This window comes from Cynoglossus semilaevis, chromosome 15 (assembly GCF_000523025.1).
Source record: "Cynoglossus semilaevis isolate Cse_v1.0 chromosome 15, Cse_v1.0, whole genome shotgun sequence".
NCBI classification, from domain to species: Eukaryota; Metazoa; Chordata; class Actinopteri; order Pleuronectiformes; family Cynoglossidae; genus Cynoglossus; species Cynoglossus semilaevis.
In genome coordinates, this window is record NC_024321.1 from 15924411 (window position 1) to 15944042 (window position 19632).

General features: G+C 40.9%; 1 protein-coding gene across 1 annotated transcript in view; it reads right to left on the bottom strand.

Annotated features, from left to right (window-relative positions):
• pdlim7 (PDZ and LIM domain 7) overlaps window positions 1-19632 on the bottom strand; it is a 50994-nt gene that overhangs the window by 12613 nt on the left and 18749 nt on the right. Inside the window, exons 5-10 of the mRNA XM_017039320.2 lie at window positions 15515-15542; window positions 14488-14684; window positions 2372-2424; window positions 1908-2148; window positions 874-1054; window positions 671-791 (exon numbers count right to left, since the gene is read on the bottom strand). Coding sequence (XP_016894809.1) covers window positions 671-791; window positions 874-1054; window positions 1908-2148; window positions 2372-2424; window positions 14488-14684; window positions 15515-15542 — 821 coding nt within the window. The remainder of the gene's footprint in view (window positions 1-670; window positions 792-873; window positions 1055-1907; window positions 2149-2371; window positions 2425-14487; window positions 14685-15514; window positions 15543-19632) is intronic.

Here is a 19632-nt window from a genome sequence, read left to right on the forward strand (position 1 = left end):
GGGGGGGGGTGGGGGGGGGGGGGGGGGGGGCGGGCAACAAGAGTCATGATGTGGGCCCAGGACAAAGCAGCAACACAGCAATAATACAGTTTGTCTGACAAACAATTCACTAAAACAAAAACAAACAAAAAAACCAGGGGGGAGTCAGGTTTGATTTGTCAAAGAAAATAATTAGTTACAGTTAAAACAGGAAGTAGTTTGTATTTTTCTGCCTCGTACTACTGCATACTTCAATTTATATAAGTCAAGTAAAAGTCCAGGCGTTATTTCTTGAGATATTTTACTTTATATTATTCGTCCGCTCACTTTCAGAAACAAAAAAAAAACAAAACCTAAAAACTCACAACCACATTTCAAATACCCTGCGTTACCATTATTTATTCATCTCTACGACCAAACTCTTCTAGGTTTTTCTCTCCTCTGACCAAATATTTTGTTTTGTTTGTTTTGTTTTTTTTAATCTATGATAGATTTATTCTGGTTGTCTACAAAGTAACCCCAGCAGAAGTTAAGTTTTTTCCGAGTGTGAGAAACGTCTCCATTACTTTCGAGTATTCAGTTTAAAAACTTCACAGACACGTTCGAAACTGAAGCCAATCCCGGCAGTCACTGCTAGGAACACCTAAGTATTTGAAGTATTTGAAACACCCCCGCCCTCCCCCTCTCTCACCTCTCTCACAGTAGGGCTCCCCCTCCTCCATGTAAAAAGCCTGGTTCCTGATGGGCATCTTGCAGGCTGCACACTTGAAACACTGCACGTGGTAGGTCATCTTCAGGGCGTGCATGATTTCCTGAAAAAAACAGAGAGAAAACAAAAATCAGGGAGTAACAATGAAGCTCCACAGCTGTAGCCCCAGCAGCGGCAGCTCTTACCCCCGTGATCTTCTTTTTGCACTTGGCACAGTTCGGAGCGTATCTGTTATCGTAGCACTTGGTGCAGAAGACGGCGCCTCTCTCCTCAAAGAAGCCTCCCTCGTCCAGAACGACTTTACACTGCGAGCAGGTGAATTCCTCGGGGTGCCAAGAACGGCCCAGCGCCACCAGGTAACGACCCCTGGAAGACGAGAATCAAAGTCAGCGTTCCTGTTTCAACTCCGAACTGAAGAACTGCACATTTAGAGCCTAAGGCCTAAGGGAGGGACTCTCCCCCCGCCTCCGCCTCCGCCTCACCCCCCATACCCGCCAATTATCTACATCAAATGAAACAGCTTTTTATTTGATGTAGTCCAGCCCTTTAACCACTAGACCGCAGGCCTCTATTTGTCCAATCAGCAAAAAATGTTGAATTCCCGTTAATGTGTATGAAAACATTAAATTGGAAAAAAAATGCATGAAAATATTTTAACAACAATCCTGCAGTACCACCCTGGAGCCTCTAGTGGGTCACAGACTCTTTTGATGACCTCTGACTTAGTAGGAAAGTAGGAAACCATAAAAACACACTGATGTCATAATAAAAAACTTTGTTCATGTTGCGTAGTACTTGTAGTGATATTTTGAGCGCCTTAGTTTTACCAGGTAACTACGATCACAAAGATTTAGGACATCGACGTCTGCGCTAAGTGTATTTTTGAAGAAAAATATTTTTTGTTCCAACAGTTCTTGAGTCACCTAAATGTAGATCAACAACCTGAGTAAGAACTGAGAATTTTCCTTTGTTGCGAAAAACCTGTGACATTTTAATGACTTCGAAAATCCCACAATGCACCTTGTCAACCGTGATAACGGCGACGTCTCCATCTGTTAATTACGCTGACGGACACCACTTTGCTGCAGACGTACGTCGCCCGTCGCCGTGTTTATCAACTGTCCTCAGTGACGTGTCATTTCATTTTCAGAACTCTGAGAGGAGCGCCGTTTAAAGTCATCCATCAAAGCTGTCAGCGTGCGGACGCGAGCTGTCTGACCTGATGATTTTGTTGCAGGCGCCGCACACCGGGGTCCTGCTGCCGTCTTCGGGGGCCTGCTGCGCCGCCTGCAGGATGGAGCTCCGATTCTGCATGGGCGTCGGCTGGACCGGCTGCTGGTGCTGGGTTATAACAGTGCTGGTCTTGTCTGGTCGGAAGCGGGTGGCGAACTCAGGATCGGTGACCCACGGTGGCCGACAGGAGGGGCCTGAGCTGCTGGGCACTGCTGCAGTCTTTGAACCTGAGCCATGACAGTCACAACACACATATTTATCCACAGCAAAGAGAGTGAGAGCGGCTGAAAAATGTAGTATTTTATATACATAATGGCCTTTGTGACAATTTTCCACATCAGGTTGTTGTTGTTGTTGCTGCTGCTGTTGCTCATGTATTGGCACTTAATAAGAATGTGTTAGCACTGGATGCTGTTGCTCTTCTGCTGTAGAGTGGGTGAGGAAACTCACCGTCTGGTTTGTCTGCTGCCTGGGCTCTGGCAGGTGAAGGCGTCGGCTCAAGACTGTGGGGGAAAAACGACCAGTTACAAAAGAGGTGCATATGAACGGTCTCATCACACACACAGACACTGGTTTTTGGATCTTGTGAGCACCTCAGAGAGACACAATTAAAACCCTAGCCTCTTGATTTAACCTTAACTTTCATGTTATGTTTAATCTCAACCCGTATTGTAACCATAATCCTAAATCCAAACTACAATCCTGAATCTGAAAATTATTCGACCAGGGACTTCACTACGTATATATGACTATATATATTTATATTTATACATTTAGCAGACACTTTAATCCAAAGCAGCTTACAGAGGCACATATGCATTCTCAAGTATGCAGTTCTGTTTGGGAATTGAACCAGGGACTGTCTCTCACAAACCGAGTCATATTCACTGTGTTTAAATGTACTCTGAACACACAGGTAAACAGGCACCATGGTTACCATGGTTACTCTCTCCTAGTTGGAAAAATTAGGACGCAGTGATGTCGGAAAAAGAAAAATTGATTCATGTTGCGCAGCACTTGTAGTGATATTTTGCAGAGTTTCTTTCACAAACATTTAGGAAAAAAGGTAAACGAGTCTAACAAATTGCGTCTTACGAAACATTTAAATTACTTTAAAGCCCATAATGCACTTTGTCTACTACGATAACAGCCATGTCTCCATCTATTAATCATACTGATAGACAACAGTCCTTGCTACGGTGCTAATAAACAAGCTAACAACACTGATCTTTTCTGAAGCCCATGCTGCGGTATCTTGACGTTAGCTACACCGGTGCTAACCGCTGAACAATAGAAAATCACACATCAAATTGTTCACTAATGTGAAAAAAAAGTACATGTTCTTACACTGACTGATGTTGCTCACAGAGCTGAGCAACATTATGCTGTCAGATCCACTTCAAGCCCACACACACACACACACACATATGTGCAGCAGCACAGAAACAATTAGTTGCTCTATACTTTTATACGAGCCGTTACCTTTAGAGTCTGCTACTCTGTTCAGAGAAACCTCCGGAGCGTGACTGAAAAACAACATCAGAGCCAAGACGATGAGCTGCGGAAGCTTCCTCTTATGTTGTGGGGGGGGGGAATATATAAATGGCTGCTGCCTCAGGCATCCATCATCTTTACATCATCATCTGTGCCATCTACAACGCACTAATGAAATATGATGAAATAGCTCCTCATTTGCAAACAAACAGGAAGAGGGGGAAATGGATCATCCGACAAAAGGCGTGTTGTTAAAGCGTCGCTGGCGTCAGGTTATCTCTGCCTATCAATTAAATCCCAAACATTAAACACAAAAAGTTACAAAGGCAGCGAGGGTTCAGAGACACAGCTGGGAGCGATCAAACTGAGAAATCTCTGGTGGCGTTTAAACAGAAAAAAAAAATAACACAGTGCTTTGGAAAGAGAGACGACTCTGAGAGGTGACGGGAAAACATGAACCAGGGCTGGTGATTAACTTTTATTAACCTGTCCCTGAAATATTTGTTTCAAAGCTGTGTTTTAGTTTGGTTAATTTGGAGCTTAACCAAAAAAAAAAAAAAGAAGAAAATTCCACCCATTTTAACTACATTGTCTCACTTTTAGCTATTTTTCTGCTAAAATAAATCAAAATGCCATCATTCTGGGCTATCTTTTAGTTATCTATTTTTCAATTTTTTCACACAATCAATTTTAGATGCAGCTTAAGATTATTAACAGATTTTAACAAATTTTAACCACAAATATTTACCATGTTTTGACCAATTTCTATTGTTAATTTTCTTTTGGCTAACTTTTAGCTATTTCTAGACTCGCCTTTCTTTTTAACCTTGGCTAACCTTTTTCGCATGCCAATTTTTTTAATTTCTCGATGAACTCTTTAGTTTCAGTTTTTTTGGGTTTCGCTAATACATATATACAAACATCTAAAAGTACTTTCTCCTTTCATGCAAATAAGCACAAGTATTTTAGATTTTTTTTTTTTTTTTTTAATTCATCAAACGGGCCTGACTGAACACCCTAGCGGGCAGGTTATGGCCCACGGGCTGTATGTTTGAAACCCCAGTTCCAAGGTATTCCAAGAGCATTTAAAAAAAAACCATACAGAAATAGATGGAGGAACAGAAACAGAGAGTGAAATAAAAAGATCTCTGGCAGCCAGTGTCCAACACCGACTGACCAAACTTGTTAAAACCTCTTTGACTCACAGGTCCTGGATCAGCCGCCCTCCACCACATCACACAGCTGCCTCCTGGAGCTCCACCTAACAACCCACAAAACAACATCCTGGTCAGCACCGTGCCCCCCTCCTCCCGCCACACTCCCCCACCGTGCTGCCCTGCGTGACAACGGGCCAGTGACACCGACTTCTCACACACACCTCTTAGAGGTTTGTTTGGCTGCGAGTCACTCTGGCGAAGGTTGCAGCTGCAAATTGGAGAACATCCTCTACAGCTGCTTGTTCCCAGCCGGAGCGAACCCCGGATCATGTTTTTTTTGACATTTTCGAGCGCTTTGAACACTGCATCCCCTCCTCCTGCTCAGCGAGAGGCTCTGTGCTGCAGATGCACAATTCCTGCATCTCATACTGTGCCGACAGGAGGGGTTCTTTTTCCTCCTTTTTTTTTTTTTTTTTTTTGCCTGTGACATATAGTTTTGGACAGCATCCTTTGGAACATTTCCCTGACAGCCCCTGTTCAACCTTTACACATCTGATTTCAAATTCAGCAACGTCTTTTCTTTTCTCCCCCCCCTGCCGCCCTCCCCCAGCTTGGGGGAGTCTTCCTCCCCCGTGGGATGCATCATACTGAGTAATGAAGAAAGCAGAGGTGTTTGTTGGCAGCTCAACAGCCAGAAGAGAAGGAAAGAAGCAGGGTTTGATTTCAGACAGAGCAGGAAACCGATGACACATGTCACCCTACACACTGGGGTGGTAACGACGTCGGCAGGAACCTGGATGTCAGAACAGGCTGCGTGACAGTCTTTGTTTCTCAGTATTTCAATGGCAAATGCAGAGTCATGCTAAGAGAGTGATGGTTAACGTAAATCCTAATTTCTACCTTTAGCTCTCGTGATTAGAATGTATGATTCAGAGTTATTTCCATTTTTGTAGACTATAATAATGTGTATAATAATGTTTTTTTTTTTTTTTTACACTCTCCACAGCTCAGTGTTGTTGATGGTCATTTCTAGAGGCTAGGAAAATTTCCGGATTATCACGGTTATAATGCTTTAATTAATTAACTAAAACAAATTATTTATTTCTGAACGCAGATGCATACAGACAAAGGAGGTTCAAAGGAGAAATGGGATGTTGGTCAGTCAAACCACACAACCAATCAGAGCATTTGGGGCGGGGCTAGGATTGCTGCAACACAGACAAGAACCAAAAACTTAAAGACCTGGTGGAGACAGATCTAGAAACTTTTTTTTTTCTCGTCTCCTCAGTAATTTGAGACAAACTCTCAATATCAAATGTGATCAGATCACCTTGAGAAGCACTTTATCTGTTTAGAGTGTTTACAAATCATTTGTTATATTTGCACATAACAGACTTTTTACTACTTTACTTCTACTTTTGAATTTACCGTTTCATTTTGTGTGGAAATTAAAAGCAAAAAAAAAAAACCTTTAATTTTTCACCAGCACTAGTGTTATTACCCTTGACAAGTATGTTTCTTGTTTGTTTGTAAGCTTTTTTAAAGCTGAGAGCGACCAAAAAACATCCTATTTGTGACCATCATTTCTTAAGAATGAGTTGTTAAAAACAGGTTTCAGAATAACTATTTACTTACTCTATTTTTAAGGAAATAAAATCTTCACAATGCTTGACCTTGCAAACGTTTACCGAGATCAGGTCTGAAAACATTTTAATTACACAAACAGTCATCACTGTTGTGAAATAAAAACCGAGTGATGAACTAACTTTTTCTTATTTTATTTCGTATAAAATACTTTTGGAAATGTAAGTCTAGCAGCAGTCTAAGAAATCATTCATTATTTCTTTTTATCTGTGTTTTTTTTCCCTTCCGTGTTTTTCCTTTGCATGTCTTAGACCTGACCAACCAACAATAAACGTAAACCTTGAACAGTGATGTTGACGCAGATGCCACAATAATTCAGAATTCTAAAGGACGGAAAAGCTTCCTTCTCCACAATTGCTGTCTCTCAGCACAAAAGGTAAATAAACGCTTGGCGACCAAGTGAGTGAAGCAAAATAGGGAAAGGAAAAAAACGTAGGAATACAGAGGTGTACGATTGTGAATTGTCAGAGAAAGGGAAAAAAAAGAAAGAAAGAGAAGCAAAAGGTTTTTTTTTTTCTTCCAGATGTTATATTTAAGAAGGAGCAGAAAGAGTACAGATTTGTCTTCCTTTTGACACTTAATGGTTGAACAAGTCAATGAGATGAGGGGAATCAGAAATGACATTTTGAATAAATAACTCGATAAAATGGAAGCAGGCAGAGAAAGAAAGAAAGAGAGAGAGAGCGAGAGAGAGAGAGAGAGCAAGAGAGAGCAAACGACGATCAAGTCAAAGAATAACAAACAGAGATGCACTCCCCACTGCTGAGGCCCCCTCCCCACCTTCCCACTCATTTAGTGTGAACGGGAGAAACGGGTCCACAGACTACAGTGGTCTACAGTGTTATCAACAATCGTCACGTCAAGAAAATCAGAGAGAGAATTCTTACACTTGGGCTCAGTATGCATGGTTCCACTTTGGCTTCGTCATCTACGCTAAGTTTCTTGTGGTTTTTTTTTTTGTTCTTTTTCCTCATTTGGTTTACTTTTATTTTCCCAATACCTTCCTTTTCACCCCATCTGTATCTCGGAGGTAAATTTATTGGCTGCTACTGGACTGTCAGCTATCGTCGTCGTCGTCTCTGTCCGGTCATCACTGCGGCGTCCCTATCACTAGCAGGCTCTGGCCCGGCTCCGCATCCCATGGCGTCAAGGATGTCGCTCAGGATTTGATATTGAGGGAACGGGCAGACCGGTCGTGGTGCCAGTCCCTCAGACGGGCGTAGCGGGGACTCTGAATCTCGGTGAGGAACTTTTCCCTGCCCCCCCGAGCAACACAGATATGAGACAGGAGAAAGACAGTGGGGGGGAAATAGATTGTACAAAAGAGAAAAAAGGGTGAAAATGCAGATAAAAGTGAAACAGTATCGGGGAGATAAAATTAAAAAAAAATTTTTTTTATGGCATTTCAGGAAGTAGTAGTCAATATGGAATGTTAGCAGATTTGCTTTCTTGATTAAAACAAACAACAAAGAGCAGAATTAGTTTCTATAAAAAAAACAACTATCAAACTATTTTTAAAGTTTATTTCATCAAAGATATCGTGCTAATAATTTTCTGAAAAAAATCTTGAAAATTAAAATATTTGCGAAAATTAAAAAAATACACTAACTTGCCTGAAATATGTAGCTATGCACTTCACTGTACTTAAAACTCATACATAAATAAATATGTCAAATAATCTAATCAAACTTCTATCCTTATACATTCATAAACTATTCTCAAACTTCCATCCTTATACATTCATAAACTATTCTCAAAATATGTAAAAATAAAAAAGTAATATTATCTTTTAAAGAAGGGGTGTCAAACTCATTTTGGTTCAGGTTCCCTATACAACCTATGTAGCTTAAGAATATTAGAAAAGAAATCATATTTAATTGATTGAAAATTCAATTCAAACATAAATTGTTTTTTCCACTTTTTCACTTCAATTAGCTTAAGTATATTAGAAAAAAAAATCATATTTAATTGAATGAAAATTCGAACAAAACATCACAAACATGAATTGTTTTTTCTACTTTTTCACTTCAAAAATTCATAAAGAGGACCAGATTGAACCCCCTTGTGGGAAAATGACCAGATTGAACCCCCTTGTGGGCCGGTTTTGGCCCGTGGGCCATATGTTTGACACCCATCTATTAAAACGCTATTAAAAAAAATCAGTTAATTTCACAAACTATTCGTGCAGTGATGTGAATATTTATGCCAGTGAGTGGGTTTTGGGTTTGTGTACTTTTCACATATTTACTCTGACTCAATAACTAACACCTTGATGTGTGAGACATGAGACAAGACCAAACAGCACAGCACAGCACAGCACTGGAAGTGGGAAGTTTGGGACTAGACAGCAAATGAAAAGTAGTCTTTGTTAGAAGCAGTCTGTTGGCGGGGTTTTTTTTTCCCCCATATGAATGATACACAACGCGTACACAGCAAACCAAAACTGCCAGTTCTAGACTTCAAGCGGCAAAACACAACCAGATGGCGGCATCCGAGGTCAGATAACGGTTACTCTGCAGCTTCCAAAACTAAGTGCACAAACTCCAGTGACTATTCATTCATCGACAAGACTCAGGCGTTTACCTGGACTTCTTCATGCTTTCATCGTCTGGGTCCTGCACTGAGAGATCCAGAAGAGACACACAAACGTCAGCACAAGCCCAGACTCACACCTCTGCTGCTGCCTGGTGACAGATCAAGAGCCTGCAGGTCTCCAACCGACTCAGTTGCTCTGTTTCCAGCTCTATACATTACTTCAAATGATGCTTCCTACACACAGTCTGCCGTGGCGATAAAAATGTAGATGTGCGGTTGATTTGTCAGAGTGATTGCAGCTACGAGAAAAATACAATGCTGTCACTGGAGACAGCAGGCTGCTGGCAGCTAAACCCCCCCTTTCTACAGCTGAGAAATGGGCACCGGTGTTATCCACCTTTCCTGTGTCGCTCACAGTGACAGACGCTGCGATGGCATCAGATCAGCCGTTCAGCCTACATACACACCTCCCTCTCTCCCTTCTTGTCTCACACTGCAGGCCCCCGGTCCATGACTTACTGAAGTCGGTGCCTGTGAGCTGGGCCAGGATGCGGAAGGAGCGCGACTGGGTGGTGCCAGTGCGGGGCTGCCAGTCCTCGGTGTCCTGGATCAGCCGCTTCTTGCTGCGATCGTTGGGGATAAAACAGGGAGCGTTCTCCATCCTGAGGCCGTGCCTGCACGCACACACACACCGCAGCAGCAACAGCAGCAGCAGCACACGGCAGAGGTGGTTAACAACAGCCCATACAGGGACTTCACCACTACACACCAGCCCCCGCTAATCAGGTGACCTTGAAAACGGAGGACATCCTGAACACATCGTGCAATACTCGCATCGCAGTCACGCAATTAGCCGGCTAATGGATACCTATTACTTAGATTTCTCATGGGCATACTGTAGCCTCGTAAATGGTCGTTAACACATTAGAAACTATATTTATAACTGTCATTAAAATCAATGGGCAAAAGGCTTTCAGGACCCAGAACCTTGGCTGCTTTATTGTTCACTTTTTAGTACGTATTGAACTCTTTACGCTGCTCGGAAAAAGAACGCAAAAAGCACTGCAACAACATGCTCCTCATTTCAAACATGTTTTTTTTTTTTCAAACCAGTCACATGCATTCAACAAAAAGGCAGAAAAAAGGAATATGAATCAATATTAATGACCTGACATCCCTGTTCTGTAAATCCAACCTTTGAATCTACTTGAGAGTGTCAGCACTCCCTCCCCCCACCCCCCGTCATTATTAGCCTTTTCATAATAACCTAACTAAGCTGAAAAACGCATGCAGCCCTTACTTAGCCTGTAGGTACATGTCGTCATAGTATGTAGCTTCTCCCCTGCAGAATAGACCAAAGATCAAACAAAGAAAGTATGACACCGACAGAGGGAAGATGAAAAATGAAAGAGGATGAAATGATGGATGAACAATAGTTCAGCACATATATTACCAAAGATTTTAAATGTAAATCTAAATCGGGCCTGTCACGGAAACAAAATGGATAGAAAAGGATTAGTCCCCCAAAAAAAAAAAAAAATGGAACCGATACAAAATATTGATGCTGTCCTTGTTTTTACGACCACGTTAGGCCACGTATAGTGACGATACATATATATATAAAAATTAATATATTTGTGTATATATACAGTATATACAAATGTACACATGTATATATGTATTTATATGTATAAATATGTGTATATATTTGTACATATACACAGATATACTGTATATATAGATATATGTGTATATATAGATATATATGTACTGTAAATATACACATAATTGCATTTGTAGGAGATGTACTGTACTTGGTCCACGATCCACGTTATTGAGCTTCAAAGGCTTTCGTAATGACTGTTACACAGGAGGTCAGGTCACAACCCCTACTGAAGCTAAGTGCGTTAATCGGCGGATTAACGCGTAGCTACAATTAGAGCGACCGCAACAGCAGCAGCCACACTTTCTACGAGTGGAGCTTCAACTCTTCGACTCTACACACATCCTACACTGCCTTTAAGCAGCAAAATGCTTTTAATTGCAAAATATCCTGCGTGTGACATTAATGGCAGACTCTGCTCTAACAGCGCAGTGATGTAAACCAGCGCGGTCTCAACTAGAAGATCATGCAACTCAGGAGAACATCAGAAACTGGGCTTCAGTTGACCAACCTGGTGGAAAGGCCTGGGGTAAAGTCAGTTCCACAAGAAAGTTTTTTTAAATAAATGCAATTTAAGGTTTTGAAAAGAAAATTGGTAAAAAAAACGTCCTTTTAGTATGAATTAATACGTAATTTAAGAATAAATTCGTTAAAAACGTCCTTATAGTATGAATTAATACGTAATTTAAGAAGTAGTTACTAATTACTCTTTCTTGAACTTGAACTTCCAAAACAGCCAGTGATGACTTGATAATATTAATTATGTATGCATTAATTTGGGCCGACCAATTTTTACTCATTAGATGATCGATCGATATATTGACTATTGTGACAGGCCTCAAGTCTGGTCCATAAATCACATCAAAGACCTGCATCGACCCCTCACGTCACGCACTGAGACCTAATTAATTACCAGTTAGTGTAAGACAAATCAATGGACAAAAAGGTTAGCAAACATGGTAAGAAAAAGAAACGGAAAGTAGTTACAGTAAAATGTACTAACTTGTCTTGAATTTCCATCTGTGGATTGACAAGAAAGAAAGGAGAGAGAGGGAGAGAGAAAAAGGGAGGTCAGAGTTAAGGTTGGATTTAAATAAGAATAAGGGCATGTCACCAAATGACAGGAACAGAGGTAGAGATGATGAAGAAAACTGAGGGATGCGTGAGGGGGGAAAAAACCGCATGCAAAAGGTGACAAAAGACATGCTGTCATTGTCTGAAAAGATGGTGTTTGCTCAAATTATCTGTTGTCACCCTGATGCAAAATGACTCCCTCGATTTGGCACCAAACTTTGAGGCTGTGCTCCTCTCATTCATGTGCACAAACGCTTGTCAGTGTTATGCAAATGCCTCTGCTTTTTTGCCAAGAAAAAAAAAAAAAGAACCTGCTGCAAACATCCACAAAAATCCCAATAAGCTGCGACGATGTCTCAGAAAGCTCTGTACAAACAGCTTCAGTAAAAACCAGCTCCCACACAACATAAATGAAAACACTGCACACGCCGCCCGCATTCAAAAGTGTTTAGGTTGAAAAACCGGCCTCTAAAAGGTGGAGTGACATTTACAATTAGGCTCTGCAGAGAACTGGGGGAGGCATGAGGGTGTGTGGGGTTGAGTAGGGGGAGGAGGAGGGGGGTCTATCTGCAGAGAAACTTCACAAGCATGTGAAGCCTCTCTGGACTGAGCATGTACGGCTGCTTAAATAATCCAGCACCAGGCCAGCGAGGGCTCCAGGAGAACTCCGCAGAATTTATGAGCGAGGCTAAAAACAGAAACAGTCCAACCTCTTCCCAGTGGCTGCAGTCGGACCACCACGGTGACCCAAATTACAGGAACCAAGCGGGCCCATTCTCCAGGACCATTCCATGACTTAGTGCCACTTTAGGGATCGTTGGACTATATCTGGACGCATTCCTGGGAGAGGGAATGTCAAACTGGCAGACGGAGCCAGATCCTTTAAAAAAAAAAAAAATCTACAGGAAAGGAGGAATTTTAAATTCCTTTAATACGCAACGGGGACGACAAGATTTCAAATGGGTTTGGGGAAGTTTTAAATCATTTACAATTCCAGGTCAGAAGCCAAACTGCTCAGCTATTTGAAAGAGAATGATTTTATCATTATAACACAAATGCACAAAGAGACAGAGAGAGAGGGGGGAAAAAACTAATAAGAGGAGCAGCAGAAATTCACGGGAAAAGCAAATTTAAAAAAAGAAGAAGAAAAAAAATTCAAAATATAAAATAAAAATATAAAATGAAAACATGTCCATCTCTGTGTCTCACAGTATTTTTCATTATCTTGTTTCTAAGTTGATGACGTCTTATTTTTAATGAAAAACATGTCCATCTCTGTGTCTCACATTATTTTTCATTATCTTGTTTTTAAGTTGATGACGTCTTATTTTTAATGACAGTTTGGTTCAGTGTTTCAGCTCTAAAAAGATTCACATTCACAGTCAATTTTTGTGCTGTTTCTTCCATTTAAGCCAATTACGTTTAACGAAGCACAAAGTCTGGATCACTGTGTGAGTGTGCAATAGGAAGAACAGCCTTTGACCACTCCACAGCTGTCATTCAGAGACACAGAAGAAACAGAAGCTGAAGGCACCGACAGCATGACTAACCACGTAGCTGTGAAACACTGGAAACTGTTTTAATTTCAATTTCAATTTCAATTTGCTGCAGAAAAAGTTTTTTTATCATTATTTTTTACGGCCAGTAAATAAGTCTTTTGAATTTGTAAATAAGTCGTTGAGAAAGAAATAATGTATTCCTCTGAGGCTGACTCTTTCTTAACCCAATTATACACAAAAATGAAAACTGGAGTAAGAAAAGAGAATCCTTGTACTATTTAAATATAAAAGCTAACTAAATACAGAGCTGTGAGTCGATATTTAAAATATTTCATATTAATTAGCATATTTTTCCAGAATAAAAGTCTTGTTTTTTTTTTATCTAGAAATTTGGTTGGTCCTACCCCATATCAACTATGGCCACAAGAGGGCACCATATAGCTATAAAAAAATCTGCCTAAATTTCATACACATACTAGCACAAAGAAACACAAGAAAAAAAACTTCGTGGCTGAAAAAGGTATTCAAGCAGCAGAAAACGAAACTAATTGGAACTTAAAAAATATCACGGTGCACCGTATTTTTAATCACAGCTTCTAAATATAACAATCTTCAAGTTTCAAGGTACTCACAATTTACCTTCTTTAAACCTGGCCCTGTCTATTTGAACATAACGCTGATGTACTTGCAGGAATTGAAGAAAGACACAGACAAAGATCTTCTTCAACAGCTCCTAGACTCTCGCTCTCTTTTTTTTAGTTTCTATCACAGCCATCTACTCTTTTTTTTTAGTTTCTATCACAGCCATCTGCTGCCATCTGCTGTAAGAGTGTTTAATTATTCTGCCCATCACTGTCATAGACAAACTGGATCATTTCCATGGCACACTTTACGATGTCCAACACCAGTGTGCTGTGACGTTTTATGCTACTGTGTGGATTAAAAAAGTTTTTTCTAGTTTACACCTGCTTTCTAGGTTCTTGAGAAATAGAGGTTGAATTCGAGATGTGAATAACACACCGGTATAGTTCGGAAAATATGTTGCTGATGATGAACCACACCACAGAAGTCCATCTGCCAACACGATCCCTGGTTTGTGAAAAAAAGTCCCTGGCTCATTTCCTTCAGTCTAAACTGAACCCTGGAGATATGTCAGATAAAAACCTCCTCTGTAGCGCCTTCATTTCATCCGTGACCACCGTTGGTCATGACACATTCCATGATGTCATGCTCCTTTCACCGTTGCTGGGATTTTAACCATCAAAACAGGCGCTTGCAAAAAAAAAACCGCAGTGGTTCCTAACATCTGTGACATCATTCTGGAGAAACCCTGCAGTCGTGACTAAAGCACAATCTTAACCTAATGCCGTTTAAATTTCCCACAGGAGTTATTAAGTCGGTATTGTAAACCCAGAATAATGAGGTGTAAAAAAACACACATTAGAACCACATCAGTCACTTTGTGGTTCCAAGGGTGAAAGTGTTTATTTGTCCACCTACCCATTGTGTGGCTGCTGCAGATCAGCACTGCCCTGTGAGTGCGGACTGCTAAGTTTGGGCGAGTAGGCAACAGGTTTAATAGCGGGTCCTGCGTTGCCACTAACACCACCTGCTGTAAATGGCCTCGCCATCTTGTTAATGCTCGTGCTGGGGGCAAAGGAGTACTTTGGTTGAACAGAAGCCGGAGCAAGTGAGTCCTATGAGGCCGTGGGAGAGGGAGACAATGCAGCACAGTGCACAACATGCAGTTAGACATTTCTGACACACGGTAAAAACGGCCGTATGCTGTTGCACAATCCCAGGCGTTGCGTTAGAGGAAACCGTCCATTGTGTTTTCTCATAGCAAATGATTACCCCGAGCTGCAGGGGCAGCTCATTCGAGGCCTGTGGGATTTTTTTTTTCCCCCCACTGCTTAGAAAATGTGAACACTAATGTTTTAGTTGTGCTGGCGTTAAGCCGACAGAGGCTAAAGTTAAATGCTATTGTCACTAAAAAGAAAATGCTCAAAGGGAGAGATTTCCATATTTGACTGACGTGACTTGACTAATGGGATTCCTCTGTGAGCATCATGCATGGACGGCAAAAGAAGGGCTTCTTAAAATGGAACATTGACTTTGTGTGAGCATTATGCTCCAGCTGCTTCACTAAAACAGCCACTCACATAGACTGGAATCAGCTGGGCACGCAGACCTTCAGAGGTCTGGCTGTGAAAGTTAAAGCATTTCTCATCAGGGATTGTGCAACGCATTACAAAAGGCTGCAAGGAATCAAAAAAAAAAAAGATTCACCACACTCTGTCTGGCAAACATCTCATTTAGCAACTCACTGAGGCTTTGCTAATGCTTAGCGCATGGAGTGTGTGAGAGTTTGACAGGTGAATCAGACGGATTTAAACACAAGGTGACACCACACACTGGTCTGGACGATCGTGAACAACAGCTTGAGGAAGTTTCTGATTTAATTAATCCTGTCTTTAGCTCAGTAGTAGACCATGCACAGACATCACCGTGACAATTACGGTCTTACCTTCTGGTCTTCACCTGATTTGAAAGCTCTGTGGAGAGAGAGAGAGAGAGAGAGAGAACATGGAGAAGGTCAACTCATGTTGAAGGAAACATTTTATTATTTAAGTGCATTACCAAAAGACCGACTTTAAGAAACTGGAATTTTTCATAAAAAGTACAACAATTTCATTGTACAAATCCTGAGGATATGTCAAAGTAAAGACTGAAGAGATTCCGTTTCTCCACAAATATTTAAGAGGGCTTGGCCTCACTGGTGTGTTTTTTGGCAGTCCTGCTCCTTTGTTAAAACAACAGTCTAGTTGAACTGCACAAACAGGGTGTTACAGGAAACGCTAACATGCCTGAGTCACTTTCACTGGAGGTATTGCTAATAAGTGATGAGATAAGTTTAAAATTGCAAAACCGGTAACACCTTGGATCTAAAGAAAACACATTATACGTCTATTACAAATTATCTGACGACTATACAATTAAACCAGCGTTGATTGTTTTTTAGACATTGCTTGGATTGTGCTGAGGTTGACATTGTCATAGAAAACACCATTTAAAGGACTCTACTGCCTTAATCCTATATGTGTCTATATAGACCATGTTCATAATTGTGTAAATAACAACATGTATCATCTGCATATTAGAGCGACAAAAAAAAGAAGGAAAAAACAGGTCAATTTGCCTGTAATAAAATTAGTAGAAAAATTCAATCTGATTAAAATTCCTCATGACTTAATCATAAAAAACACAACAAGATACAGTGAATAAAAATGATGATGATCCCTTTTTTTTTTTTACAGTTCTGGATACTGATTTTGTTTGGTTTTCCAGTACAGATGACTGAGCCTCTGTTTCACAGACCAGTAACTGACGCCAGTCCATATCTAATATATCAACTGAACAAACCAGAACGACAGTAAAGGCAACAGGCGCCAGGAGAGAGAGAGAGAGAGAGAGAGAGAGAGAAAAGAAATCGAGTGTTAAAATCACTTCAGTTCACTCTGCATCATAAATGCTATAAACCTCAGTACTTCCCAAACTGCGACGTCCACATTATTCACAACCAGTTATGATTACTGCAGGTGGTCGAGCGATGTACTTGTCCAAACTCTAATCCCAGGATTATCATAATCACATCGATGATCCAGCACATGGTTCATTAAATATAATATATATATATATATATATATATATATGTATATGTAAATACACATGGAGTCGCCCTGTGTGACAACGCTCGTCAGCCTCCCTCAACAAAAGAACACACCCCGCCTCCATCCCCACTGTTTACAGAACACACAGAGCAACAATTAGGTTAAGGAAGAATGACCCACCCGCCCTTTTTAACCCACACAGTTACCCTTATTGTTTCAGACTACACAAACGCTTCCTGTGTCAGTGACGGAGAAACACCCGCGCCGACACCGCCTGGTCAACAATACAAGGATAAATGATCCAAGGACAGGACAGACGGGACAGAGGACAAGATCAGCAGAGAACTGACATGTGGGCGAACGTCTGGTTCCAGCGAGGATAAATAAACGTGACACTCACAAAATGTTTCATGACTCACAGCTAAACTCCAGGATCGACAGTAAGGAATGTTTAGAGAAGTTGTTCTGGTTCTGTATTTACTCTGGCGAGAAGAAGTGAAACGAACAAACATGGACTTGATTAAGAATAAGTTCCCTGGACGGAGTTTGACCTGAGCTGAAACAGAATATGCACGCTCTATGAGATCATTTCCTGCCCGGCTTTATAAGTCACCTATGCAGATGATGGTTGCTTGACTTTTCAGGCCATTTCCACATAAAATCAAAGGCTGTGAATAAAAAATGGACTTAGCCACTGGTTTGAAAAATTAAAGCAGGTTTTTAAGGCTTACGTAACGTGCACATCACCACTCGGGGAATTGTCAGGACAGTCCTTGCTGTCAATCACACAGTCTCTATCTCCCACTGCGCTTCAATATCTAAACGGGGTCATAACTCTCAACTGACTCAAAACTGACATTAAGTTTTATTGAAGAAGACCAGAAAATAGTGGTCGAGACGTAAACTCCTCAGGAAAAATTTTACTGACGTTATAAATCAGGTGAGAAGTGGGGTCACTCTCCCCGAGACGTTCACAGAGAGCTCAGTTTTGCCCCCTGGTGGTCCACTGTTCTGTGCTACTCTTAACCTACTTTCTCAGCTTCATTTTTATGGTGTGTTAACACCATCAGTGTTTAGTAACACTACCCGACACTGGAGCATTTTAACCCCCGATTGGATTCCTTCGAGTCACTACGAATTAAGTCTGAGACCGCTAAAGCAAACCAAAGATCTACACTCGGTCTCGGAACACTTATGTATGAACTTTTGGCCCGGTTCATCGCTGGTGTGAACTCTATTTGCACCGATTGCATACATGCATTTATGACCACGGCCTAATTGTTTCCTCACAAGGCATGAAAAAAAATCCCAAATCGAATCGGCTAAAAGATCAAAGTGTGTCAGACGTAGGGCTGTCACTTTATCAGAGAATCAAGTTTGAATACATTTACGTGACACGTTAGAACTTCAAAGATGTTTCGAGATCTAACGCGTCACACAGCCGCTACGACACACTCAAGCACAGTCTCAAGTCTCAAGACAAAACTTGTCATTCCGAAGGTTCATAGCTTCCAGACAGAAATTCTGCTGAGGCGATGAACCAGTGAAAGACGTCGTTGAATTAAACATGTCTCTTCTCACATTCTTTGTCCGACCAGGAAAACAATTCAGCTACCGTAGTAACTGTAAACAACACATAAGCTTCTGGTGAAAGGTAGCTAAAGGTAGCTAATAAAATGTGCCGTACTTAGCGAGTAGTCTGGGCAGACACTGACCAAATACCATACGCTGTTTTTTATGCTAGTTTAGCATGTCTGCTAGCAAAGAAGCAGCAACGTCTTGTCTTCTGCTGATGGCTAATCTAAGGTGAAGTAGCGGTGACAGCATCCTCTGTAGGACAACCAAAACTTCACATGCATAAAATTATTAACCAAAATTATTTCAACCTTTGAAAGTGGAATGCTTCAGCTCAGCTTAAGGTCTCCTTTAGTCTAGCTAAGCTAAAGGTATTCTTACCTCAGATTAACTCACTATTGTATAATAATAGGCCCTGGGATGTATCTTAACATAATAGGTTTTCTTATCTTAAAAAAAAAACTGCATCCAACACCCATCTTGTGCACAGTAATAACTAACTAAAGTGAACCAATAGAATCACAGAACTTGGTCCATTTTTTTGGTTCTGATTTTTCTAGGGGAGAAATATACATAAAACTTTAATACAGTACCTTACAAAAAAAACAAACATTTATGACTCTCCTAGACATTTGAAAAACATGAGGCCCTAAACCCAACAAAAAGGCTGCATCTTGTCATTGTGCAGCTGTCCTCCTCTCTAACATAAATGAACGCGTTGACGGCAGCCAAGATGGGAATAAATAAACCTGGCCATAGCTCATCTGGACAACGTCTTGTCTTCTGCTGATAGCTAATCTTAGCTATACCTTGCTAAGCTAAAGGTATTCTTACCTCAGATTAACTCACTATTGTATCACAATAGGCCAAGGGATGTATAAAAGGTTTTATCTAAAAAAAAAGTACATCCAACACCCATCTTGTGCACAGTAAAATTGGTCCATTTTTTTGGTTCTGATTTTTCTAGGGGAGAAATATACATAAAACTTTAATACAGTACCTTACAAAAAAAAAAACAAAACATTTATGACTCTCCTAGACATTTGAAAAACATGAGGCCCTAAACCCGACAAAAAGGCTGCATCTTGTCATTGTGCAGCTGTCCTCCTCTCTAACATAAATGAACGCGTTGACGGCAGCCAAGATGGGAATAAATAAACCTGGCCATAGCTCATCTGGCTTAAGTGTTGCAGGAGAACAATATTTGCTTGTCTTACACTACAATAACAACGGGCAGGAGCAAGATAAAGAAGGGGAGACTGGGATTTTAGAGGAAGGGAGTTAGTTATGGGTAAAGAAGAATGTGAAATGTCGACCTCCTCTAGCAGTGCTCCTCCAGCAGATGAGAAATAGACAGGTCAAACCACAGTGAACAGGGAGAATATGGCTGCTGCTGCTG